At 38.8% G+C, this 27061-nt stretch overlaps 1 protein-coding gene across 1 annotated transcript in view; it reads left to right on the forward strand.

The window, feature by feature from the left end:
* Positions 1 to 9233: 9233 nt before the first annotated feature.
* The window catches only part of ENPEP (glutamyl aminopeptidase), a 34599-nt gene continuing 16771 nt past the window's right edge, over positions 9234 to 27061 (forward strand). The window contains exons 1-7 of the mRNA XM_064652105.1: positions 9234 to 10131; positions 15043 to 15184; positions 17716 to 17847; positions 21951 to 22071; positions 24186 to 24340; positions 24979 to 25092; positions 26757 to 26891. Coding sequence (XP_064508175.1) covers positions 9500 to 10131; positions 15043 to 15184; positions 17716 to 17847; positions 21951 to 22071; positions 24186 to 24340; positions 24979 to 25092; positions 26757 to 26891 — 1431 coding nt within the window. The 5' untranslated portion in view covers positions 9234 to 9499. The remainder of the gene's footprint in view (positions 10132 to 15042; positions 15185 to 17715; positions 17848 to 21950; positions 22072 to 24185; positions 24341 to 24978; positions 25093 to 26756; positions 26892 to 27061) is intronic.

The following is a 27061-nucleotide window of genomic DNA, read 5'->3' on the forward strand; positions in this document are numbered from 1 at the left end:
GAAATAGATTTCAGTGTCCTTTTACATTAACAACTTTGTTACAAAGACAGTATCATTTTGAGTCACTCCATAACTTGTGATTAGCTTTAGTTCCTTTTCCCATTTTTTTCCTCCTACAGTCCATATCTGAATAGTTGAACATCTCCATCAATAACAGAAGTATTACAGACCAAACTACATGGAAGGAAGAGGGTAGCAAAGCTTTTAAAAAAAAAAAAACAGATGACCCTCCAGCTGGAGTAGACAGCCTCAGATCTTGTACAGAGATGCCCTTATATCATAGTCAACTTGATGTACAAATTTTTACATTAGCTTAAGAAAATTATCAAATTTCTGGCTCTGAGATAGCTTTTTGTTGACATGTATCCCTTTAGGAATGTGTTGTCCTCCAAAAAATTGTTATTTCCATTATAAAAGTCACATTGAACTTAAAGGTACGAAAAGGAGTTCAATACATTGCACTTTGTTTTGTTGTTATCCTAAGTATATGACTCAGAAACAACTTTCTAATCTTGGAAAAGTAAGGTATGACTATTGTAAAACTATGCTGAGCAGTTTGTCCTTTGACTTTTTAATCTTTAGGCTAACTCATCAGAATTGAAAAACATTGTTGACTGCACCATAGATATGAGTTCTGGTAATTCAGTTGGCAATTGCTTTGTCTGAGAGTTCAAGAAGTGCTCTTCTCTGCTGAGCAGATATTTTAATGGAATTATTTAATTTAAAAGAACTTCATTTAAAGTCATGTCATTATGAGAAGGAAGATGACAGAATGAGAGCCTGTCATGTAATATGAATTACACGTAATGCGAATTACACATAATACAAATTACATGTGTTGGATTGCAAACAATCAAGATGAATAGCATAATGGTCCTATCACTTAATTTCATACTCCCCTTCCATTTTTTAGTGACCAACTTTTTTCTTGCATTCAGTACTAGTAGATACAGTCTCTGGGCAAGGATCAAGCCTCTACTCTGTCTAAAACCATCAGGCTGCTTTCGAATGTATGTAGACAAATAGAAAAAAAAGTTCTGTGAGGAAGAAGCATCAGACATCCTATGTCTAAACACAGCCCTCAGATGCAGTAATAAATGTAAGCCTGCACTTCTTGGTCTCTCTGCAATGAATAGAAGTGGTATTATTGACTTCAGAAGGAACCAGAAATAGCCTGAGAACACCATATACAAGTTGTTGTGTCTGTTTCTAAAAGACACCAGGATAGAGGCTGAAAAGAATGTCTTTTATATTCATATATATCAAGGATATATATCACAGATGTATATCTGTGGCTTGTATTGCCAGAAGTTCTTGGAATAAAGTTGTTTTTAGTAAAGGAAGTTTCCTGTTAAAGTCTATCATTGAGGTTTAGGGAAAAGGAAAATAAAAAAGTGAATTAAATTGAGAAAGGAAAGAAGGCTCTGCAGGAAATACCTGGCTGTACAGTATCCCATCCTGTAGCTTATCCTGTAAAACATCTGTACTTAAACTTCTCCAGGCATAGCAGAGGCAGTGATCCTACAAAATTAAAAGTGAATTGGTGCATAAGATTCAATCTCATTTGACATCTGATTATCAGTGGAGAAGGTTTTGGACAAGGAGTTAAAACCTTGAACTTGATCCAGATAGCCCAAGATGCTATTTGATTATTTCCCTAACTGTAAGCTTCTTTGGCTCCATTTGGTGTTGAATATAAAGGATGTGACTCAGTTGGTTTTAGAAGGAAGATGAAATATTGCTTTGATCATCTGTAAGGTCTGAAATTCCTGTGTTTCTTTGATTTTGCCTACGCTGCTTTTTCTTCAGTGCTAAATTTTGCTATTTATTTATGTCCTTGGCAGCCTGTACTGCTGCACACAAGCTCAAAATAACATGTTATATACCTGAAGAATAAAGATGTCCTCATCCTTGTGTGGCGTGCAAACACCTATTATTTTGGTTGCTGCTGGTCATAATAAAAATTAATTTAGATATGAGGACTGACTATGGGCCAAAAAATCCTACTCCCAGATCAGCTTAGGCTTGCTAAAATAGGAAAAAATATTTTATAGTATTATCTCTGTGTGAAAACATTTGGCTCTGAAGGACTGCTTTCTCCTTTAAAAGCAGGGGGTAGTTCGGAGGTCAAAAATGAAAATTAAGTATTAGTCACCCAGTAACGGTGTCTGCTCAGCATTCAGTGAAGGACGTGAATCCCAAATAACATCAAATATATATTGCTCATTTCAGAGCCCTCTTCCTAATGCAACACCTCTTTCAGGCAAACTTGCTAACTGGTACTCCAGTGTATATACCTTGCCACCCCTGACATACACACCTGTTTATGAAAGTGTGTGCGATGAGCAATTTAGGAACTTGCCTGGGAATCAGTCCACTCCTCTCTGTCTATCTCCTGCTCTACCCAACCACTGCAGCACCTGCTGGCAGAGGGTGTGGGGAGGTAAGGACTGATGAAAGCAGAGCTAGTCCTCAAAAGAGACACATGTTGCATGAAGGGTAAAACAGATGAAGTAAATGTGGTGGAATTCCCAAAGACATAGCTTGTTCTATTCCTGTTTTGTAGCCAAAGAGATTCAATTGGGAGGGTGGAAGGGAAAGAAGACAGACCTATAATTTTTGATTTTCATTCATTCCCCAGTCTCTTGATTAATTTTGAAATGTTTTAATATAACTACAATCCTGTTTGCAAAGGGGGGGAAAGAGGATTTTTTATATATATGTAATAGTAAATGAAAGAGTTTATGCAACTGCAATTGTTTTCGTTTTTTCAGCTTCATCACCCTGGTCAAGAAAATTAAAGAGATAACAGACTTGGAAGTAACCTAAATACACATTCACAGAAAATTGCCCTGAGATTTCGTCTCTAATCAAGCAAAAATATTTAACTGTTGTATCCTCTTCCATTAACTTGATTTCATTTAAGAGACTTTTTTAGTGCTGGAAATCACACCAACAATTATTTTTCTGTGACTTGGAATGATTTCTGATTCACCTTCAACAGCAAAGGACCACAAGAATTTATACAGCAGAACAGATCAGAAATCTTCTTGGTCCACTGTTTTGCATCTCAGTGGCTTGCATTAGATGCTTCATGAACAGAATCAATGGCCTCTCACTATGAATGAAATATATGTGAAACTAAGGTGAAAGGTTTTTTAATCTGTGCCAAATTTACTGCCTTTGAAAGTCCAATGAGTTTCCTTGGTATTACATTATGACATAGGCAAACTATCTTAACCTAAACCAGTCATTATTTTTACTCTGTTATCATATGCTATTGCTCTTTTTTCAGATTTTCAAGCACTTTACTATTGACTCCTGTGAAATTGCTCCCAGTACACACAATTTTAAGAGTGCGAGATCCAGTGTCTTAATCTCTTTTAGTGATTAAAAGGATGATTGATCCTACCATTGTTTGCCTTGCCAGTTAGTTTGATGACCTTTTTATTTCCACTGCATCTTTTTGAGTAGTATGAGAAACCCAAATTTTGCTGTAAGTGAAAACATCAACTGAAAATACTGTTTTCCATGGTAATCTCCGTTACCTGCTCAATGAAGGTACTATCATGCTTGGATTTAGTACTATCTGCTGCATGTTGAGCAGACACCATTACTGGACTGACTAATGATTCGTTTTCACTCGCTTGGCTTCTGAACTTCCCCCTGCTTCTAAAGCAGAAAGCAAATACAAAAAAGCCTGCCCTGAAAGTTAAGTTTCAGGCAGGTGCTAGTTAAGGTAGGAAGGAAATTTTACACCTCTCCTCCATCAAAATGCCTTTCTTCTTTTGCTCTGCTATCTAGACATAGAAATGGATCAATATAACTGCATACCAAATGACACAGCAGTGCTCAAGGGCAGAGGTGGCACCTCAGGGATCTGCAACTCATATCAGGTAGATTAAAAGTTGTGCCCTGAGTTGCAAGTGGAGAGAGGAGGTCTTGTAAGATATCACCCTCGCTCACAAAACAAAGTGAAGAGAGTGGAAAGCAAGTTTTTTCATTTTAAGAGGATAAAATGCCTCCAAAAGTTCACCAAGGAATTTCATGTGGAATTTCTCAACTGCAGTATTTGGTTTTCCTGTGGGCCAGCTGGTGTTCCAACATATCCTGGAAGTTACACTGTAAGAGCTTGTTGCTTTTCTCACTTTCATTGAGGAAGTTGTTAAATATGATTTATGCTGAGTGAGTTTGAAAGAAGTGTCTGTATAAGTAAAATTGTGTTTGGTCAATACAGTAGAACTCTCCTCAGGCATGTTTTTAAAGACAAAAGGGAAATTTCACACTGGAAGCTGAAGAGTGCAGAGCCATAAACTGTAATTATTTTAATGACCTCTGTTGACAAGAAAAAGGATATGAAAACATAAAAATAATAAAGCATGATAGAACTGGAAAGTTGGAACTCTGTTCACCAGGATTCAGACTATTCTGGTTTTTTATTAAAGGTTAATGATTAGAATGAAAGAACACAAATATCTTGATAGCACTGCAGTGGAAGATGAAATGATATGATATATGATATGATATGATATGACATCAAACCATATTATCATGATTAAGCTGCAAAGGAACTTCTTACAAGGGCCTGTAGGGATAGGGCAAGTGGTAATGGTTTTAAACTGACAGGATAGGTTTAGATTAGATATTTAGAAGAAGTTCTTCACTATGAGGGTGGTAAGACATGCCCTATTCCTGGAACTGTTCAAAGCCAGGTTGTAAGGGCCTTTGAGCAACCTGGTCTGTTATGTCCCTTATCATAACAAGAGGGTTATGACTAGATTATCCTTCCAACTCAAACCATATTATGATTTTATTATAAGAGTTCATTTGATATGATATATGATATCATATCATATCATGGACATGATATAATACAGTAAAACAAATGAATACAGTTTGTCTTGCTTTGTTTACATAAATAGTACAAGAGATGACATTCACATTTCAAAGTACAGAATCTACATCCAGGAACTTAAAACAGGAAAAAAAGGAAAGAAATAATGCCTCTACTACAGGTAACTCACAATACTTCTTTGAGATCAGGCTTTGAGGTAACTCCCTTCAGCCTCGACCCTAGTGATAAATAAAACATCTAGCACTGACCTGCTGGGAACACAGCAGAACCCACAATAAGTGGTGGGACTGCACTGCACTTCTACTAGTGTGTTACAGACGGAGCCTGTTAGTCTGCAGCAGGAAATAACACAGTCCTCCCAAGGCACTGCAGCCAACGGTATCCCACAGCTGAGTCCAGATTTTAAAGATCTAAATGGGTAAACAATTATGACTGAAGAAGTCCTGACTGTCTTTCTCAAATCGGTTCAAAACATTTGCACTTCCAAAAAAGACAAACCCAAAAGAACTTCTTTTGGAGATAAAAGCTGTCATAGAAAAGATTGTGAGTGGAACAAGTACCACTGAAAGTCAGTAATTACTAAGACTTGTGAACTCCAGGGGATTAATGATTCCTAGAGGATGATCAAAGCCAAAAGATGGAGACAAAATCAGTCATTACAGACATAGGAAAACACTGGACAAGAGAATTTGTTCTGACATAGGAAAACACTGGACAAGAGAATTTGTTCTGACATAGGAAAACACTGGACAAGGGAATTTGTTCTGACACTGTTCATTTGTGACCTGGTGGAACAACAGCCTAACCAGTTTCCTGTTTCTCAAATTAATGTCCTAAAGATTTTTTTTTATCAGGGAGCCACAAGGGAGAAATCTGCAAGTGCAGCTCTGCCAGAAAGCAGTCACTACAACAGATTGCTTCATGCCTTCTTTTTTTTATTTCTTGCAATGAAAAATCTAGCAAGGAGTGTTATTTTAGCATAAAGAGAGACAAATTCCTCCTGATGGAGGCAGAGGGGATCCATTTATTATCCCTAGGTCTTGTTGCAAGGGCAGCTCAGAGAGTAGAAGGGAATCAGATGTCCTCAGATTCTGCTGCCCTCATGTTGCCTTAAAGTCCCTGGACACAGTGAGACAAAGACCTCCTTGGCATAAGCTTGGTAAGCGTTTCATGTTATTCCAAAGATGACTTGGCTCATAGGAGTTTCATTTGTTGTGAGTTGCAGCAGAGTTTTTTCTTTTCTTCTCTCTCTCTTTTTTTTTTTTAATATACTTCATTTATTTTCATGTCTTTGATGCTTTCCAGAGCAGCTCTTTTCTCATTGTCATCTTTAATTGAGGATATCCTGGGAGTATGTGACATCTTCCTGCATGCCTAGAGCAGGCCTTTGCTAATGTTGATCCTGGCTGCAGAAATTTTATTCTGTTTTGCATACTTAAAGTTGGAATTATATCAGAGTTGGAAATTATATCAGAAATGAATGACTGGCAATTTGTGAATAAAAATTAGGATTCATTACACTCCTGGTTGTTATCTGAAAGGATACCTGTATTGCTTCTACAGGTATGTACATGTCCCCACCAGCAATGTCATGACAGAGCGGGGTGACTCCACACCCCCCCTCCTTTTTAGTTAGCTGAAGGGGAAGGGTTAAGCCAGTACGGTAACTTGGTGCAGACTGAAAACTAAATCCTAACTTCAGATGAAATTTGCTTCAGTTAAAAATCAACACCAAACAAATAATATCAGGTGTTAGCATTGGCCAGATGACTGCTAGAAGTGTTTAAATCTCTTTTCAGTTTTCGAAATCAAACTAAAGCAATCTAAACCTGTCCAAGCTTGGCCAGCACTTGCCTGCAGTCACAGTTGTGGTTTGTGCTGGAGCAGCTTGGGGTGGGCTTTTTTCCATTTCCCTTCCTTCTGGAGATTCATCATCTTATTCTTGAGGGGAAAGGGAAACAAAGTATCTATATCTTGTTGATGAAGGCCATGGTGCTGTCTTCTCTGGAGAGGTAGATCCTGTTCCCTGCCCCTTTCTGCCTGGAGAGGGCCAAGCAGAGAGAACACTGGCATTGCATTTGGGAGCTCTGCCCTCCTTCATTGCTCCTGTGTAGAGGAAGTAATAGTTTGATGCCTGCTTGCCCTTGGACATCTATATCGGGTCATTGGCAGCTGGGCCGCTTCTTAGCACTGCTTAGCACTGACTCCATTAGTGTCAGCTAGCAACAAAGCACATTTCTGATTTGGGAGAAGTAAGTCTGCTCATAGGTACCACTGTTAGAACTATACCTAGTTTTGGCTGCAACTAGGTTTGAACTTTGGTTATACAGAGGTCAATGCTAAAGCTTGTGCACACTACTCCCTTGACTGACACTTTGTAATGGATTTTTCTGCTAGTGTTGTTTTCAAGGCTTAGGATACATAGATATTTGCTTTTAGGACCAGCTCATCTACATATGTTTTTTAGATCTTCCTGAAGGAAGTAATTGTTACCGATGAAAAAATCTGCAAGTCTTTTCAAAACTACAGTAAATAACCTGCTCTTCAGTCTCTCAACTGAAACAGCATTTTTCATCTTCAGGTTAAAAATGTAACAGAAAAGCTCATGGCTAAGAAGAGTGCAAATGGAAGTGATGCAAAAAGCATGTCTGAAATCAAGACATATTTACTGTCTCATCACTTATGGTCTGTGCTGGCTAAAGATGTCCTATTTAAAATCTATTGTAGCTCTTTTTCCTTGTCCTGTCCAATCGGAACAAAAGAAAAGATGAAGTGGTTTTTAATGTTAAGACCATGATTTTTAGTGCTGGCTCTGTTGCTAGAAGTTGAATTCTTACCCAATCCATTAAAGGGCACTGGTTTCCCATGTCATATCTAGTTTTGATCACAGCAGAGAAATGGGAAACAATAAAAACAGATGTAATGTGAAACAGATTTTTAGCTTTCTGCTTGATTTTTTTTTTACATTAGTTTCTCACTTTTGAAAATATCTGAGTAAGAGTTAACTTGATGCTCTGCAAAAAAACTCCAAAACTTTTCTTTTCTCAGTTCCTGTAGAAAATCCTTGCCTTTAAAACAAGATGCTATATAAATAACAGTGTGCTGGAAGAATGCTGATGCAAACTGGGTGACTTAAGTGCCCTGTGGTGGCTGACAATATTTCAGAGTGAGACTTATGAGAAGATCTAAACAGACTGGGTGAAGTCTTTTCTAGAAAAGTTCCTTCCCCAATTCAGTGCATCTCACTCGGAGTATGCGTTAACTGATTCTAAGGCCTAAATTAATCCATCCAGGTGAAACTTCATCTATCTCAAAAAAAAAAAAAAAAAATTAAAAATGTCAAGACTAATTAGTCAGAGTTGTAACTAATGTAAAGGGTGATAATAATCTGTCTCCTTATAAACCAAAACAGGAGGCATGAAGCCAAACTGATGTGCCTGATTAAAAATCTACTCAAGTGGGCTACATAAGTGGAGTAAAAGGGTTGAGAGATCCAGGGACTAAGGTTTATATTCTATACTATCTTCCTTTAGCCCAGTAACAACAAGGCCAAGACTACTGCTGTGCTCAGTTTCATACTGCATTAGCAACATCTTGCTTGCAGGCTTAGTAAGGCCTTACTTACAATAAGTTCCCTCGAGCAGAATCAGGCTCTATTCACTTAATTTGTTTCAGTGAAGTGCCACATTGTGATGACAAGCAATAAACGCTAAATTAGATCCTCAGTGCTCAAATCATATAATAGCATATTTAGAAGTGTCCCTCACAGCAAGGGTTCACAGGCAGCACTGTAATTGTGCTGACCCACAAAGCAATGCTATCTGAGGCTACCAGCTTGCATGCATGGTTATGATCAATCTCCTGGAAAACTGGCCCTATGAGGGGAAGAGGAATTAGACATCTTTTAAAATTTGAAGTCAGTGATCAAAATTTATCATTCCACTGAGCATTCATCTGTCCGTGACTGCCTTGAATTACTTGGCAAAGGTAAATGAGCCTAGAAAAGAGGGGAAACAATTGAAAGATGTATGTGATTTTTCCTGGATTTTTGAGAGTTTGGAGATGTCATTTCACAACATATAGGGTGGAAGTTCAAGGAAACCTTTATTAATAAGAGGGAAAAAAAAAAACAGCCCAAACCTCAAAAACCTAAACAAGACATAGCAGACAGAAAAAGGAAGAGGTAGTGGTGAAGGTTGAGGATTTGGAGCAGTTACACCTCTATCTGCAAACTCTTTCTGAAAGCTGCTGACAGAGCTTTGGCATCTGATCATGTCCTGACTGCTGATTAACATAGCACTGTTTTATATTTAACTCAGGCCAGAACAGGAGGGGCTGGGGGTGGGGTTGCACTGCTTATAAGGGTAGCACGGCAGGAACAATGTTCTTCTGTGTCAGTTCCCTCCTTCTCTCAGCCCAGCTGCACTTCTTTTGATCACTAACATTTCCTCCAAGAGCATGTTGTCTTTAATTAATTGAGTGTCTCGTGGAAAGCGAGGTGCAGGAGACAGGCAGAGAACAGCTATAGCTACACAATTAAAATACAAACCAAGACTGCTGAGTTTACTGAATGCAAGTGTTGGAGTGACTAATAACCTTTTTTGTAGTTAATGTTTTGCTCTGAAAGCGGACCCAGGAGCAGAGATGGAGGGCATGGATTTTGAGGATGAGAAGTCCAAGAGGTACTGCATGAAGACAAAGCATGTGGCTATCATCTGTGGTGTTGTGGTTATTGTAGGTCTTGCCGTGGGGCTTGGTGTGGGACTGAGCAGACCTAAATCTCAGAAAACTCCAGAGGGAACAGATCAACCAACAACAGATCAACCAACGACAGATCAGCCTCGTCCTCCAGTGGATTTGGGATCCTGTCCTCCCAAAGATGAGACTGGAGAGTGGACAGAATTTAGGCTGCCCACTTATGTCAAGCCTGTCCACTATGATCTGGAAATCAAGCCTGAAATGGAGGCAGACATTTACAGTGGGACAGTCAATATTTCTATTATTTTGGAAAAACCTACCAGCTCCCTGTGGCTTCACCTGCGAGAGACCAAGATTACAGAAATGCCCACACTCCAGAAATCTTCAGGACAGCAGATTGCTCTGAATGATTGCTTTGCGTACAACCCACAGGAATACATAGTGATGAAGGCAGCAGCAGAGCTCTCTGTCACTGATGAAAGTGATCCCTATGTGCTCACCCTGAAGTTTCAAGGCTGGCTGAATGGTTCGCTGGTTGGGTTTTATAGGACCACCTATACTGAGAACGGAGAGATCAAGTAAAGCAGTTTTTCTTTTATTTATTAAACTTTCTTTATTTCTACTTGTTCAGGCCTCCTCTATTCCTGTTTCAGCTTTTCAGTCTTGCTTCTCACCAACTTGCTGACATTTCTGGGCTGTTCTTTAGTTTTCTCATCCCCCTAAGGAAGATCCTGTATTCAAAACCCTTTGGCTGCTGACTAGTGAATCTGGGCTGGAGAGACGAGGGTTTGTTATTATTTTTCTGAAAAACCTTTTCAAATTCTACTGGTCCCAGATTACCTTTGAACTTTATGAATTGCTCTGTCGGAGAGCTGAAAGGATTGAGGCCTGTTTTTATCTCTGTAGTACAATAAATAGCATAAACTATTACCACCCTCTTCCTGTCACTTCCCAAGGTAACAGTTTTGGTGTAAAATACTCTTCTGATATGTTTCCTGATATGATGCCTCCTTGATGTTGTAAGCCTGAGGAATATTCAGACCAGAACTTCTCTGTCCCTCCTGCAGATGGTTTAAATTATATAGGAAAATCCAAACAATTAAGGTTATATTTGACTTGGGTTTTTTGTGCTCCATCTCTTCCTTATTAATATATCAATAGTTATTGAAAGCCTCTGCCAGTTCAGCTAACCCATTCCATTTGCCAGATTTGCACTACAGTGAAAGCTTGAAAAAGCCATTGCCCACCATTCAAAGGCTTTTCTTCACAGTTAATGTATGGAGAGGACACTCATCCATTTTCCAATATTTACATTTCTGAAGTGACTCATTCCAGCCTTTACAGCCAAAAGATAAACTTAGCTAGACTTTTACAAGGCCCTGTAGCAGGAACATGAAGACAAGCACCGATGTGTTGTCATGTCACTTGTTTGCCCTCCTGGGACAATGGTGTCATGATTGAGAATCACATCAGTTCCATTCAACCACTGACAGAAAATGCCAGGAGTAGCAGCAGTGACTGGCACTGACACCAGCAAATCCAAGAGGCAGAGGATAAAGCAAGCATTGATTTTTCCTAGTTAAACACAGTTATCTGATCTGTGAAGAATCTATGCAGTGAACAGCTCGAACACCAGACGGCTCTTTCCCCCTTGTTTTCCTCCATCTCTGACCTCAGTATTGTTCTGACTTGAAAGGTGCTTTGATTTTATACTTTGAGTATCTGACATCTCCACAACAGTTTTAAAGTGCAACCTCTTATGATACATCCGAGTTGAGGTGTGTTACTTCCTTTTTATTGGTGAAGGATACCTAGATATTAAAGTAATAGCTCCAGATCTGTCACAATACCAGAACAGCTGGATCAGAATACAGGTCTCCTGAGTTGCAGAGCAGGAGAGGTGAGTGCCTTTCCCTCAGATCCAGACAGTAGAGGTAGACAAGGGCCAAGCATCTGATGTCAGGAGAAAAGGGGAACTTCAAAAACTGAAGAAAATATGAAATGTGGGCTCACTTTGACTGTTCCTACTTCTTGGCTGGAAGCTACAGTGGCAGGGATGATCCTAGCCAGCAGTCTGAAAACTCTCAATACAGAAAGGAACTCGAGCATGGGAGTTTGTTTGTTAGACCTGAGGAGGGCTTTAATAAGAATGAGCGAATGGTGACTTCTGAAATGTTTTGCATGTTTGGGCAGATTGTTTGGGGGGGTGGAATAGGTGATGTACATCATAGCGATAAGTACGGCTTTGAAATTAAAACAACCACCAGCCAAGCTGCTGCTCTGTGGCATAAGGGGAGATGATAGGATGGAGTGAGAAAGGATGACAAGAGAAGAGTTTTATTATTTAGTAAAACTGCATTTTCCCCTGGCTTTCCATTCAGAGCAATGCTGACTGGAATTGGCTTTTTTGTCTTTGCCTGAGGTAGACATCACTCTTGAAAAATTTTGACCCAAATAGTTCCATTCTTATCATGTTGCAAGTAAATACAAATCAGATTAGGTAAGAACAATGATCAAGTCTATTAATAGGGAGTGTTAAATTGAAGAGGGCTGAGGTGAAAATGCAATCCAACATGTAATTAACCTATTCAACCTTCCCTTCTGTGCAGTGTTAGAAGCAATAGGACCTTTTGAGAGAATTAAGAACAACTGGAAAGTCAGCTCCCAGAACTGAGCTGCTCCCCAGCTATCTATCTGTGAAGGCAAAAGTTTGCCAAAACATTTCTATAACGCCTTTTGTTTACAAACTGGGCACATATCCAGGCTCTGCTGTTGCTTAGATTCAAATCTCCCACTACATTTTGTGGAAAACAGGTAGACATGTGCTGAACATGCCTATAAGTCTGGGATCCTTGAGAGGCTTAGGAGAAGAACACCTCATTTGGGAATCCTGTTAAGACAGATCACACAATTCCCATCAGGGCAAAGGTGCTTTTGGACATGCCCTAAAGCAGATCTTGAGATACTTTGGAACACAACTATTTAAATTGGTGTGCACATGCAGGTAGGGAACAGGAAAGTAGAAACTTTAAGAATGTAGGTTTTGGACATAGACCTGCCTAGATCGTCCTGTGGGTTCCTGAATCCAGCAGTAAGCGCATAAGTCCTTTGGTGAAACTATTCCTCGTGTATTCCATTTCCCCATTGATGAAAAGTGATTAACAGTTCTTCCTTATTTTGCATGATGCAGTGAGCATAACTACCTTACAACTGTGTTATTTTCAGATATTAGGGAAAGAAATATAAGAAGAGTCCTTGCATGGTGTAATGGGTTATTTCAACTCACTAATTTCTTACAAGAAATGTGCTAAAGCCCTCTTGTATTTTCTCCTTAATATTACAAATAATACAAATGTCACAGCAGCTGGCTTGGATTTTGCACGACTATTAGTGATAAGGTATGGCTTCCCTTTTATAGGAATTCTTTCTGTTTTCTATAAGAAAAGAGCAAGAGGTTTGGCACATGGCTAACAGGGACACTTGCATTTAGGATTTTGTTAAACAGTGAAAGACAAAATTTTCTTTAGTGTACAGAAGTAACACTCCTAGTTTTCTTCCTCAAGGAGAAAGTTTCCTCAGAAGAAACAATGAATCTGAATTTTAGGAAAGACTAAGAGAAAAATGCTTTAAATGGCTTAAGGGGAAGAGAGGTTTTTCACTAACGCCATGTACTTTGTGGGGGGGTGGGGAGGAAAATCCATCATGGTTCTTAAATGCATCACTATTTTATTTTGAGAACAGCTGGATGCAGTCTCAGTCACATTTTCACTTCTTATTAGGTATGATTTACAACTGTCACCTCTAGTTCACATTTAAAGATCTGGACATCAACAGCAAGTAGAAGAGCAGAAGCCACCAAAGACTGAAGAAAATCTTAGCTAAAAACTACATTATGAAGCTTGAAAGGAAATTACAACATTTTGAGTTTCTGATGCCACTTTTATGCATGCCATAGTCTGGAGCTGTCATTGTCTAGCCTATAGAAATAGTAGCACTAAGGTTTTGCACTCGTAATGTCTGTATGCCTCTACAAGCATATGAGGATAGATGGATTATCATCTCATAAATCAACAGAGATATCACAGTGTTATCAGTCTGTAGGAACAAGACATAAATGTGTCAAAATATATAGCCAATTTTTTAAGCAATAGCTGTGAAGCATTGCCCTGGAGGCTTGCAGTTAATTTAATTGTGAAATAGCTTTCAAATCCTACAAAAATAGAGAGTGACAGCAAACAATGCACCAAGCAAAAGAAACTCTATTGAGTTTGAAATTATGTTAAGGTGAATGTTCATTATGCTTTCTGCCCATGAACTTTTGAGTTACTATTCCAAAGAACATGAATGGAGAGAACCCAGATATATTACCTCCGTCAGACTGGTAAATGACTCTTGCTGCTACAAGTTCCTAATGACCAGTTTAGTATTTAACCGTCACAGGGAAATGCCAAGGGCAACAGAAACATTGAAAAATTGATTGTCAAGTGAGCTTGTAGGATTGCTGCAGATTTGTAATTTATGGTGTACACTTTTAATTACTTTTTGGAAAGAAAAACTACCTCAATATAGTTGGAGCAGCTGTAGAAGTCCTATCAGAAAATGCTCGACATTCCAGATTAATTGAAGAAGCATCTGTGATCCCTTTCACCATCAATCACTTGAGAATACACCCTGCCACTGTATGGTTCATTAATGGGAAAGCCCAATGTCACTGCAAGAAGCAAGCACATGATATGAACACTCACAACCTTCACCTTATGTTTTTACGTGACCCCTATTGTTCAGCACTTCCAGCTGTTTTTGCACAACTGAGATGGCTTTCTAAACCCCCAATACAGCTTGCATAGCATCAGTTATATACTAGGATATTCATCTGAACTTTCCATGTTTTCTCCAGCAGTTTCACTAATGGAGTCAGGGAAGCATAACAGCACCAACAGAAAGCTGTATGTGGTAAATGCAAAAAAAGAAACACATAGGCAGGATGAGATTTTAGTGGCATTTACACAATTTCAAGGTGGTGTCTCAGGATATGTTCAAAACTCCGATCCCAAGATATGCTGTAGTGGGTAAATGATGCATGGAGTGACTTGATTTCCTTTCAGGTGATATCATCAGTATTTTATTTTAGGTGTATAAATCAGTGGAAAAGCTCATTAGGAAGGTAAGCAAAATTTTTACCATCCATGAGGGGTCATGCCTATCTTACTGCCTGGCTCCTAAAAATATTTGATGATAAGCAATTTGCTTTAGCTTTTGCTCTGAAACCTAGAGGATGCCGATGACAGACTTTGATTTATATGCTACATATACCTATGTGATGTCAGCTTGTGCATTTCTGCTGTCACTTGGTTTTATGAATGGACAAGTACACACAAATACTTGTAGTCGAATTTAGTTTGTGAAATTGCTACAAAAAATGTTTAGAAATTACAGACAAGATTTCAAAGCTCTATAATGAAGGCTTGCCAATGTGTTGTTTGTTTAAGGAGCATCGCAGCTACTGATCATGAGCCAACAGATGCACGGAAGTCGTTTCCCTGCTTTGACGAGCCAAACAAAAAGGCAACTTACAACATATCTATCATCCATCAAGATACATATCAAGCACTTTCAAACATGCCTGTACAGGTATGTATTTCCCAGCTCTGCTGTCTAAGTGAAATGGTTCTATAAAGCCACTGGAATAGTAGTGTGGATTGCAAGGTCCTTGTGTGTTCACAGACTCCAGCACCTGGACACTGTAAAACTAATGGTTAATAAATATTCCATAGAACAGGACTAGTTGGTTGTTAGGACTCATGGTGGTCCGCCAGGACACAACATGGCAATACAAAATCAAATCCAAAGCAGAAACGAAATGTATTTCCTGTCTTTAGCTAGCTGATCCTGTATTCAGATATTCTAGATGAGTGTCCTCTAGTAACTATAAACAGATAATGGCAGGTTCTTCAGCCAAACTGGGTGGACTCTGAGAAGGAATACTCTGGAAGACAGCTTATTCCTAGGTGGAAAGCCTAAAATAATCACTAAAACTAAATAAGGTCCAAAGCAAGGGTCTGCTGATCACAACCTAATGGCAAAGAATCCTTCTAGCAAGGAAGTCTAGGATTATTATTTTTAATAATACCGGATCTGAAATCCCATCTGTCAATTCATGGGTGTGGGCACTTGTCATTCCATCATGTCTATAATTTCGTAAATAATCCATTTCTGGACCAAGTGTGTCAAAATCCAAGTTTTGTATGAAATTCAACAGCATCAATTATCTACCTCTGGGCTTTCTGGAAGAAGATTGAATGACTTTCAGATAAGAGACTTTCTAATGAATAGCTCAACTGAATGTGTAGTCCATTGTGTAATTTCTAATAATGTTCTGTAGTGGGAGATAAAGTGCCAAGTTAAAAAAAAAAAAAAAAAAAAAGAAAGAAAAAAAGAAAAAAGCCTCCAGGCTTTTGGCATTTTCATCTTCCCAAATTGCTCCCCCACCCAGAAAACAAAGGTCTACTTTACTGTGTACTGTTTTATTTAGAGTCCCCTAAACTTTTTCCCCTAGCAATGCAGTGGAGAAAACTATTACCATTCTAGTACAGATGCCTTCCATACCTTCTGCAAATTTAAAGATCTGACCCATTGTTATTAAAGACATTTCTGTGATACCTAAAAGAGACCAAGCACTTTGATGAATAACACATGAAAGGAGAGTGCTGTACCTTTCCTCACAGACCTCAGATAAGGGAGGGTACCAGCAAGGAAGGTAAGGGGATAAGACTAGATAGTATGAAGATTTAGTGGGTTTTGAGATTTACTTTACACCATGTGGACCTTGCCTCTAGAATGGACATACAAAAATAAGGTTTTTAAAGGCTAGCTACAGCTTCTTAATTAATTTACTAAAAAACAAGTACAGATAAGAAAATGCAGATTATGCTGAGTTCATACTCAAATTTGATGGAGGGATTATAGTAGGGCACTTTTATATCTGATATGCTCACAAGGTGAGTAGCTCTGGTCTTAGTAGTGAAAGATCTTTGGGAAACATCCTTTCAACAGATGGAAATGTAGTAGTTTGTAAATGCAAGGCATGTTGTGTGTTACGTGTCTTGTAGCAGTTTTCGTGATGTGGAGCTATATAATCAGCATGGCAAAATCAGATCAACAGAACTGAAACTTGTGCATTTCATTTGCATTTTTCACTGGATTTGATTTTTTAAAGAATTTTTTTCTGCTTAAGTCCTGAGTTTGTTGAAAGAAAAAGAGATGTTAAGATAAGTCAAATAATGTAAAAGTAGACTGTGAATATCTCTGTCGAAAGTGGGTTATGAATATCTGTGAAAAGGGTTTTTTCTCATGGAATCATATTACCTGTAACATTCACTGTCTGAGCTTTATTTGTATTGTGTTTATAACAAAAAAATCTCATGAAGTATTGTATCTCTAGAAAGCTAATGTCTTTTATATTCTTTTTACTTTTTTCCTCTTTAAATTAGTCATCCAGTCAGAAGCACAAAAGATTATCAGACAATAGCACAAAATGAGTAACAGAAATAAATATTTATGGGATAAATCACATACAACAGGAAGAAAGTTTGGTCATATGGTTCATTTGAGAGTTAAGGACATTTGGGAAAATCAAGAAAGCACTACATTTTATGTAAACTGAAGCAACCCACCAGTTAGCAGTGTTCATTTATATTTGAATGAATTCAGGATAGATTCATTACATTGGTCTTTATCCCAAGTAGCGTCTCTACAATGCCTGACTCATCCATGATGCATATATTTAAGAGAGGAGAGAATTCAGTCTCTTCTCTGATCTGTCCAAAGTGATGTTATTTTATGCAAGTATTGCAAGAACAAAACACAGTAGCATACACTGGAAAAATTCCTGCGCATGTGAATGATTTCAAATCTCTGATGAAAATTACAATTAAGTAAACTTACTAAGTGCAGAAAAACAAAGTCCCATTTCATGTAGTGCAGTATCGCAGAAGAATCCATGTCTGTTCTCATGCCTCCAGCAATGAGATGCCAGAAGCGGTGAACCTGAAGAGGTGGTTTATCATTCCTGTGTAGTTGCAGCCTTCATATAAATATTGTACCCTCTTCTGCATGTGTTTGCAATTCCAAAAATCAAACTGATTATTTTTCCATTTCTGCAGCAAACTGTACAACTCGGCGATGGCTGGAATCGAACAACTTTTGAGAAGTCAGTTCCCATGAGCACTTACTTGGTATGCTTTGCAGTGCACCAGTTTTCCTATGAAGAGAGAATATCCCGTAGTGGAAAACCTGTAAGTCCTGCTGCAACCTGAACATGCTTCAGATGACAGATGTACCTTGATTTGCATTTAAAAAAAAAAAAATCTCAATTCATAAAAACAGGAACATATTTTTCCATTTCCCATAGCCTATTATATGCAGCCTATTTTATCAGATTAGGTGTTCACAGTGGTCCCTCTGACCTTAACTACATATAGTGTTTTGCAGTCCTTCCCTGTCTCCCATCTTTGTGAGATCTCAGTCAGTACCTCCCATATGGGCACACAGGTGAGGAAGAAGCACTATTTCTCTAACCTTGTCCCTGACTTGAAGCTCAGTGTCTGAAGGATTGTACAAGTCAAGGGGTGCAGGAGAGTCGCAGGTCATGGATACAAATACGTTATAGTTTTCTGTGGGTTAAAAGATATGAATCCATGCATTTGATATTATCACAGCCATGGAGACATAGGACTACAGTGCTATGTACCATTATGTGTTGGCCTTAATATTCTTTATTTTACAACAGCTGCTGCAGGCAAGTGCCCAGTGTAAGTTCTTTACAAATAAGTATAGAAGTGATAGTGTCTGCCTAAAGAGCTAGCTATTTGGTAGGTGCCCTAATGAAGTGCATGGGTTTGAATCTGAATCCATAAAGTTAAAATAGCTCCTTTGTTTAGATGCAGTAGGCAGTCCCATCCAGTTCTTGCTTAGATTCAAATCTCCTGAAGGTACAGCTGATTAGAGATAAAGAAATAACAAGACACTACATTGATTCACAAACTGGAATCCTAAATATAATTTGCCCCTCAACATAAACTCCTCATTTAGCCTAAACCTAGACTGGGATGCTCAACCTGCTGTAAATTAGTTATTGGATTACATTTTTTCTTCATCTGACACAGAGGATGATCCCAGGGCTGTATGCTATTGCTGCTTCCCCTTCCTTTCCCCTTATGTGAAATGTGGTCTTGTGGTTCACCTGAGCCAGCAGTGCTTCCCTCCTTTTCTGGAGATAGTGACACAAATGAACAGGGAATCTATAACAAAGCCCCAGCTGGGCCACCATTAACCTAGCAAGTTAGCTCTTCCTGAGTTTCCCTATCCAAAAAAGCTCAGCAAATCCTTGCCTACTTAAGGCTGTTCACTGATGTGAAAATCTGTCTTGTAGAAATCTCCAAGGTTCAGATTCAGTTCTTAGCAAAGACTTCCCGGCATAGTGCTGTGCTGAGGCCTCTCTCCTCTGTGCCCTAACTATTATCATGCTGTATGCTTATATTGTTTCTTGATAAATAGCTAAGGTTAAATTACACTTTGACAAGCAAATGGAGCTTGGTTTGAGATAGAGATGTAATATGCTTAGTTCCCTGCTGTTTGGCTAAATAATTTGCAAAACAGGAGCACATTTTTAAGCCACCCAGTCACACAATTTTGTTAACCAGTTGCTCTTCAATGCAGCTGATCCACTTACTATCAGGGACAGGAGTTTAACTATTTGGCCTCAATAGATGTTCTCTAGAGTTTAGTTATTTTAAGAAGCAGAATTTGTGTAGCTTTTTGTGCAGAAAATAATGTGGTAGGGTAAAGAAAAGAAGTGTTTTACACTATTTTCTAGTTGCGAAAGTTAATATTCTCTGCTTGTCCATGCCACGCTCCAGAGTACGGCTCTGAGGTCAATATTTGTTTTTTTTCCCCAAGCAAAACAGTAAAGCCCACAATGTTCCTGACTGGTTGTAGCTTTTCTAAATAGAAGGGAGTGCTCACTGAAACATGGTAATTAAACTGTGTGTGTGTAGAAGCAGGGGTATTCGTGTCAGTACAGAGGTTGCCTGAAGAAACATCTTCTAATTCAGGCCTCGGTTACTACATATTTTATTAATGTTGCTCACTAAACAATGTTTGAGGACTTGCCTGCACTAGAAAACTTGGGGTTTAAGCGAGGTTAATATCACAACTGTTTCCTTTCTCTTAACATGGACATAGTTTTACCAATAAAAAGTACATGTGTAAGATTGTTTTTAATAAAGGGAATCATAAGCTCTATCAAGAAAAATTACCTTTTACCTAGGAAAACCAGACTATCTTTAGAGTTTTAAATTAGATATTTAGAGAGTCATTCTTCTAACCTTTCCAAGGTTTCCTAGACACCTTTCCAAGGTGTCCAAGAACTTTGAAGCCCAGCTGAACAATGAGGAATTTAGATTCATCAGCAGCTGAAAAGAAAATTCCATAGTTTGCTATGTCAATTTCTAGCAATAGAAAAGTCCAACAAAAAGTATCATCATGATCCTTAAATTGCTTTCATAAACAACAGCAAGAACATACAGCTCATGGTAAATTATTTAAATGGTAAATTATTTAAAAACTCTGCTGTTCACTCTGAAAGCTCTAATGAAGACGTTAATGGAATCAATGGTGGGAAATGTGCCTATAGCTGGAAACAGTACTCCTGAGCTGATTACCTGTCAGGTACCAAATGTCTGGTTTGGAAAATCACAGAGGAGGTTATACAAATAAACCCAGAGTCACTTCTAGTGCATGCTGAAGGTTTTGGAAACCATTAATATGGATCAGCTAGGGGACTGAAGGCTGCTAAATTGGGTAAAGAGCTTACAGAAGTGGAAATTGCAAATTGTAAATTGTAATTGCAAACTGACCCTGGGGGAAATCCCCTGCCTAGAATGGATTCCCAATTGAATCCCATAAGCTTTTTTTGGTTTCGTTTTTTTTCATTCCAGCTTTATTTCTGACCACTTTGCCACCCTCCCCTCTCATTGGAGGAAATGTAATTTCATGGTATTGAAATCAATGTGTAGTCAGGCTCCAAGAGAGCTCTTAAAATAGACCAGCTCCTTTGCTCAGCTTGGGCCCTAAATGCCTGGCTGTAAGACAGCACTGAGGAGTAAACAAGCCACACCGACATAGCCAGATGAATGTGGCCCATTCATAAGAGTCACAGAGCTGGCAAAATGAGATGGATCATTTTTCCTAAAACCAGAAACTTCGCTCCATATAGAGATCTCTTACTTTCCACAGTGGAAATATTTAGGGCCAGTGAAGAGAACAGCCTAGAGCTCCTGCAAGCTTTGGGACAAAGAGATTGAGGGAAAGACCCTCAAGAAATTCCGTAATTCTGAATTCAAACTTTGTCTTCAAAATGTGGAGGTAACGTCCCTAAAGGTTTTTTCAAGCCGTAGGTAGGCCTCCTCATCATGGATATGGGTGCCATAAGGTCTCTAGTTCTACAGAGTTTGAGGTTTTCTATTGCTTGACAGCAATAGCCAAAGTAGTCCCAGGCACCAAGCCTCAGGGATTGAAAGGTCAACATACAACACACCATTTTTTTGCATTCAGATATGCAAGAGGAGAACAGAAATGGTCACTCATCACACACAGGGCTACCAAACATGCCAGTTTTCCTGGATTTGCCTGTTGGGAAAAGAAAGAGCTGATTTTTGGCTATGTTTTCCTGGGGCACAGCAACTCAGCGAGCACCACAGCTGTGACTGGGGGGCCGTATGGCCCAAGGTCCTGCATGGGCCAGAATCTGGGAAGAGTGACAGGTCTGGTAAACACACTATCTTCAGAGGATTTGAGATCTTCAAACATACAAGGCCAAGAGGAAACTATGATGATAGTAGGTAGAAAAGATAGAAAGAAGTTGAAGAAAATAAGGTGTTATGGGCTTCAGACACATTTCAATACAAATGTGCTCCTAAAGATTGGTCTGATGGGATCGGTGAAGATGAATTAACTGCTCAGAAAAAGTGGATCCCTTTTTACTGTGCTTGCCCAGGTTTCCTTCTGGAGAAAACCAGCCCTTGGGGGAGTAGGGGTTGGTATGCATCCAGGCCCTGCTCCAAGCTAGGCCACTCTGAGCTTCTGGACATGAGTCTTGACAGTTTTACAATTTAGGTATACTGTGGAAAGCGTGCACAGATTATGTTGGCTTGGTCTCTCTTCTGTACAACATTTGAAAAACTGTTGAATAAACGTGTTAGGGAACAGAATTCAGCATTCAGGCCAGTCTTTTAGAGAAAACCTCCTGTGTTATAGGTATGTACGCTAAATGCCTTTTCAATTGACACCTTCTGGTTTCTTTTAACTGAAAGCTGCTCTAATTGTCTCTATTTTACAGCTGAGAGTTTATGCCCAGCCACAGCAACTACACACGGCACAATATGCAGCAAATGTAACAAAAGTTGTATTTGACTTCTTTGAAGAGTACTTTAATTTGAGCTATTCTCTTCCAAAACTAGGTAATTATTAATATTTATATTTTTCATTCTGTTAATTCAGTGTCATGGTTATGTTGCTCCTACAGGACTCTGTGCTTTTAGTGGAAAACAGCATGAAAGCATTTGGTTGCTAACTGCTTATATTATGTCAGGATATTTTAAAACTGTAGCAATGTAGTTCAAGATGCTCCTAAATGTCATGATGGAAGAGTTGCTCAGTTTACTGAACTGAAGCACTGGTCTTGGCATGGTTATTTTAAAGTGTCTTGTGGAAAGACAGGGCAAGCATTGGTGTCATCAGCAAAGGAACATCATGAGTTAAAACAGAGCCAGAAATTTCATAAAAATATGTACCACTTCCATGGGAACTTCTGGACAAAACTCAGCTGTGAGATAAGTGAAGATGTAAACTGCCAGAGAGTATGTCATATTATTTATTAACCTTAGTGCAAAGTGGGTGTGTATCAACCTCTTAGAAAGATGAATGTGGTCCAGCATTTAATTTGTAGCTTCTACTGCTGGGCTAAATAAAGACCCAGAAATAAACAAGACCAGGCACACTCTCAGATTTTGCCCATGGTTACAAAATAAGCAGAGAGAAAGTAGTGCATTTGGGCATCCTTTAGCTTGGAATATCTGGAGTATGGATCTGATTTGTGCAATTTGAACTAATAAAGTTGGGAATGTAATCAGCATTTTGGAAATGCCCCTTCCTAAGACCTTCAAAGAGGTAATTTAGTTAGGTTCATGAACTTTAAAGGATGGAAAAATACTAACTGCAAACAAGTCAAGCGAATGTAATGGGGAAAAAAATACCCAAAACTTTGAAGACAAGTAATAGTGCTATGCAAACTTTTTATTGGCTACTCGTGTTTGTACCTATCAGGCTAACCTATATTACTTTAACAAAAGATTTTTACCTCTTCCTTTCAAAACATTATGAGTTTACTGTAAATATCTTTTTGCATTTCAATGACAACTGAATAGGGAAACCATACAACATATTGTTCTTTCACACACTGGTCCCCAATAATTATGGGGTCTATATCTCACCTATGCTTCATATTCAAACTTTCATTTCCATGAAAGCCTGATGACTTTGCCAGGCAACATATGTATAAGGGCCTGTCTGCACTACAGGGTGGACTGGTATCCCCAGGTCAGCAGTATCAGAAGTATCAGAAGATAGATACCTTTGTACTGTTTTCCTCAGTGTCTATCTGTTGGATCACAAATCTTGACTTACCATGCCATTTGCTCATTATTAGAAGTCATCTGGGTCAAAATTGATGAATCAAATATGTTTCTGCATAATGTTTTATTTAAATATTGTGTTTCACATTGATTTATGGCTTCTGGCATTGCCAGTCTCCTTGTGATCCTCATTTTGACTATCACTGAAGCCCTTACCAGACTATCAGCTTTGGCTGTGTAATCAAGTTGTTTAATTTATAGTAAGTAATTCCTGCCTTCTCTTATGGTGGGGTGAGAGTTGTTCATTCTATTCAGTTTTAAATTCATATGTACTTTTTCACCAACCCACATAGAAAGGCTCTGGTCATTATTTGTAGAAGAAAATACCAGTCCAGTTGAGTCTGCAATTCTCATTTAAATCGCTATTGATTACTGACCATAAATGAGTGACCCCTACAAATTACCAGGCAGAGAAACAGATGCTGTTCACAACATGGGGGATTTACTTCGGTTAAAATGTCAATAAATACTTTTAATACAACAATGTGACAAACAATGTCCTGCCTCATTATGCTACAAATAGTTTTAGGAGGTTTACTGCCTGCAGCACATCCCCAGACACTAGTATGATTTCTGGAGCCAAAAGTAAGTAATGAGTGATGCACACGTTCACAGAAGTTGGCATAGCATCACCTCACAGGACAGATTCTCAGCTAGGGCAACTGATCCCAGCTCTATTAATCTCAGCAGAGCCAGGGCACTTGCTATCAGCTCCTGTAGGCCAGTTCCCTGCTTCTGAAACACAGACTGTAGCCTGCAGTCCATAGTAGTAAGCCAGAATCACAAATGGTAAGCAACACAGGCTGTAAATACACAGAGAGAGGACGAGCTAAGTGGCTTAAGGGTACAGTGGTAATCATGTTATCTTTCTTTCAATGCAGATAAAATAGCTATTCCAGATTTTGGGACAGGTGCTATGGAGAACTGGGGGCTGATCACATACAGAGAAACAAACCTGCTGTATGATCCTGAGGAGTCAGCCTCTTCCAACCAACAGAGAGTAGCTGCTGTGATAGCCCATGAGCTCGTTCATCAGGTACATTTTAGGACATGATTAATTTTTAAAGTGTTTCAAATACGTAGTCACAATATTTAATCTTGAAAATACTGTTTTTAACTCCATCTCAGGATCTTTTATGTGTGCTCACAGTCTGCTTGCAAAATATCATGTTAAAACAGATCCCCATTAGAGCTTTAAAATACGACTACTGCCTTGGAATTTTTCTCAGGAAGTTAGATGCTTGGGCCCAGCCTGTCAGCCAGCTTATGAAAATCTGTTTGAAATATCTTAAAGGAACTCATTTACATGTGCAGATGTCTCTTTTGGGCAAGCAAATAGGGACAACTATATACTGTGGAGGCTGTCTGAAAACATATCCTTACAAGCACAAATCATCAAATCAAGAGGCAAAACCTAAAAATATTTTCAGTGGCACATGAATCATTAGCAATCTTCCCAGTAATATGCAATTTTATAATAAAAGTGATGTTTTAACACAAGGCAAGTGTGTTAATTCTTATTTAAGGAATTCCTATTTAAGCCTCAGAGTTATGATAATTTTCATCTGGAACCGGAAAAAAGTAAGCAAATGACTATTCTGTGTAGAGATGTGAGATACTGAAATGTACATTTACTATTTAGCTAACACTACATCTTTATGTTTATAATTGTAGTGGTTTGGAAATATCGTAACCATGGACTGGTGGGATGACTTGTGGTTAAATGAAGGATTTGCCAGTTATTTTGAGTTCCTGGGAGCAAATGAAACAGAACCAGATTGGCAAATGGTAATTATTTCTGTCTTGTAGAGGGTTGGCAGGACTGGGAGGAGTATTTTGGAAGGGAATAAAAATGAGACAAGGTTAAGGAAGACACAAAGTGTATTTGTAGAAAATTAACACAGTGCAGTGCAACATAAAGAAAACATTGGTTTAAGCCTTTTCTCTTACCTAGTCAAAGTAAACTTAGTAAAGTTTTAGTCTGCAGGGAAGAGTAATTATTTTTTAATAAGCGAGTCAAGCGTTTAGTTATGATTACGGCAAATAACACCTAGATGGATTCTGGAGCCTTAGCAACTTTGCAAGATTGTTTAAAGGTTTAACTCTGAAAGAAGGAGATTTAGTTCTTCATGGGACTTATAACTGTTATCTGATCTGGTCAGGGTTGAGAACCTGGGCCTGTCTCCACAGCTTGGGCTACTTGTCAAGGAAAATATCAGACTCCCATTCAGCTTCTGCCAGCATTTTAAGTGTCATTTCAAATGCTCCAACTCAGACAATCTTTATTCTGTGCAGTGCAAAAATAGTTAGTGAGATGGCCTACAGTCACACTGTGCAGCAGAACCAACTCCAGACACTTTAAGGGGGTTGCAAAGAGAGTAGCCTTAAGCATCCATCAGATTCTGAGGAACGATAGAAGTGTGTGAATAAAGGGAGGCTTCTTGCTCTTTCCTTCCTCCCCTCCCAAACAGATGTGATGGCACATAGCATGCATAGTTCCCCCAGGTATCCAGGTGTAATGAGATTCTGGCTACTAAGAAATATACACCATATGCCAGTGGAAGGAAGCAGGGAAGATTTTGCATAGCTTGAGTCTGTTTTGTAATCTACTATCCCCTTAGCCTAGTGACTTCAGAAGCAGGCAGTGCCTACTTGGTGCTTTCCCTACCCCCCTTGCTCCTCCTCATAAATATCTCTTGTGATCCATGTTATACGAGGCTGAGAAAAAAATCATTCCTGGGTCACTTTTATACTTTGAAGTAGAGGATCTGTTATCCTAACTACATGAGAAACATTTTTATTACTGAGTTTAAAATTTAAAAGCCCTTTTTTGTATCTGGATAACATATTAATTTAAGATCTAGAGACATTTCAATGTTATCATCCTCATGAGTATTAGAAGAGGAAAACCAAACTGAAATTTAGCCTTTTTTGGTCAATATTTATTAGATAGTACAGGTATTTTGACTGCTGACCACCTAATATTAAAAAAAAGGAAAATCACTTTAAAAATAATTATAAGCTTTGGGATGGGGAACCCTGCCTTCTTCTTTCCTCTTTCCTTCCTACCTAGCTCTATTTTTGCAAGAGAAGCCCATAATGCTTTACAAATATTGTCACACTGCTGAAATTGGTAACACAGCCTACTTTTTTTGCTTATTGGGAGTGGAGGGAGAGTGGGCTGGGTGTGTTTGTGTTGTGTGTGTTCCCTGTGTCGATACACACAAGAAAACAGGATTTCCAAAAGGCAGTTTATCTTAGCTAGGGAAAAACTTTATCCCTCCCCACTCAGATGTAAAGCAGGAGTTTGCAAGTCCCTCTTTAGAGGGCATGAAATCTCATTCTATTTCCAAATGCCTCTCCCTAGAAAAGTTGCAGTTCAAGCTACCTATTTGAGAAGTTAGACATATATTCCCGCCTTTGTTTCTATTCTAATGTCTTCTCTTTCTCAGCCTGAACAGGTTTTAATTGACGATGTGCTTCCTGTACTGAAGGATGACTCTTTGCTGTCTTCCCACGCAATTGTGGTTGATGTGTCATCTCCAGCTGAAATCACCTCTGTGTTTGATGGGATATCCTACAGCAAGGTAGGAAATCCTCCTATTGTGACTTTGGATGTAAAAGAAAGTGGAGGCTTTGCAGAGGAGATAAAAGTCAGGGGTGCTTGTAATCATGACTCCTGATTCACTTGAGCTGTGTCTGTGCAAACCTTTCTTCTGGGACATTCCCTCTGTTGTCGGTGTTGATGCAGTTAAAA

Source organism: Pseudopipra pipra, chromosome 4, assembly GCF_036250125.1.
Source record: "Pseudopipra pipra isolate bDixPip1 chromosome 4, bDixPip1.hap1, whole genome shotgun sequence".
NCBI lineage: Eukaryota > Metazoa > Chordata > Aves > Passeriformes > Pipridae > Pseudopipra > Pseudopipra pipra.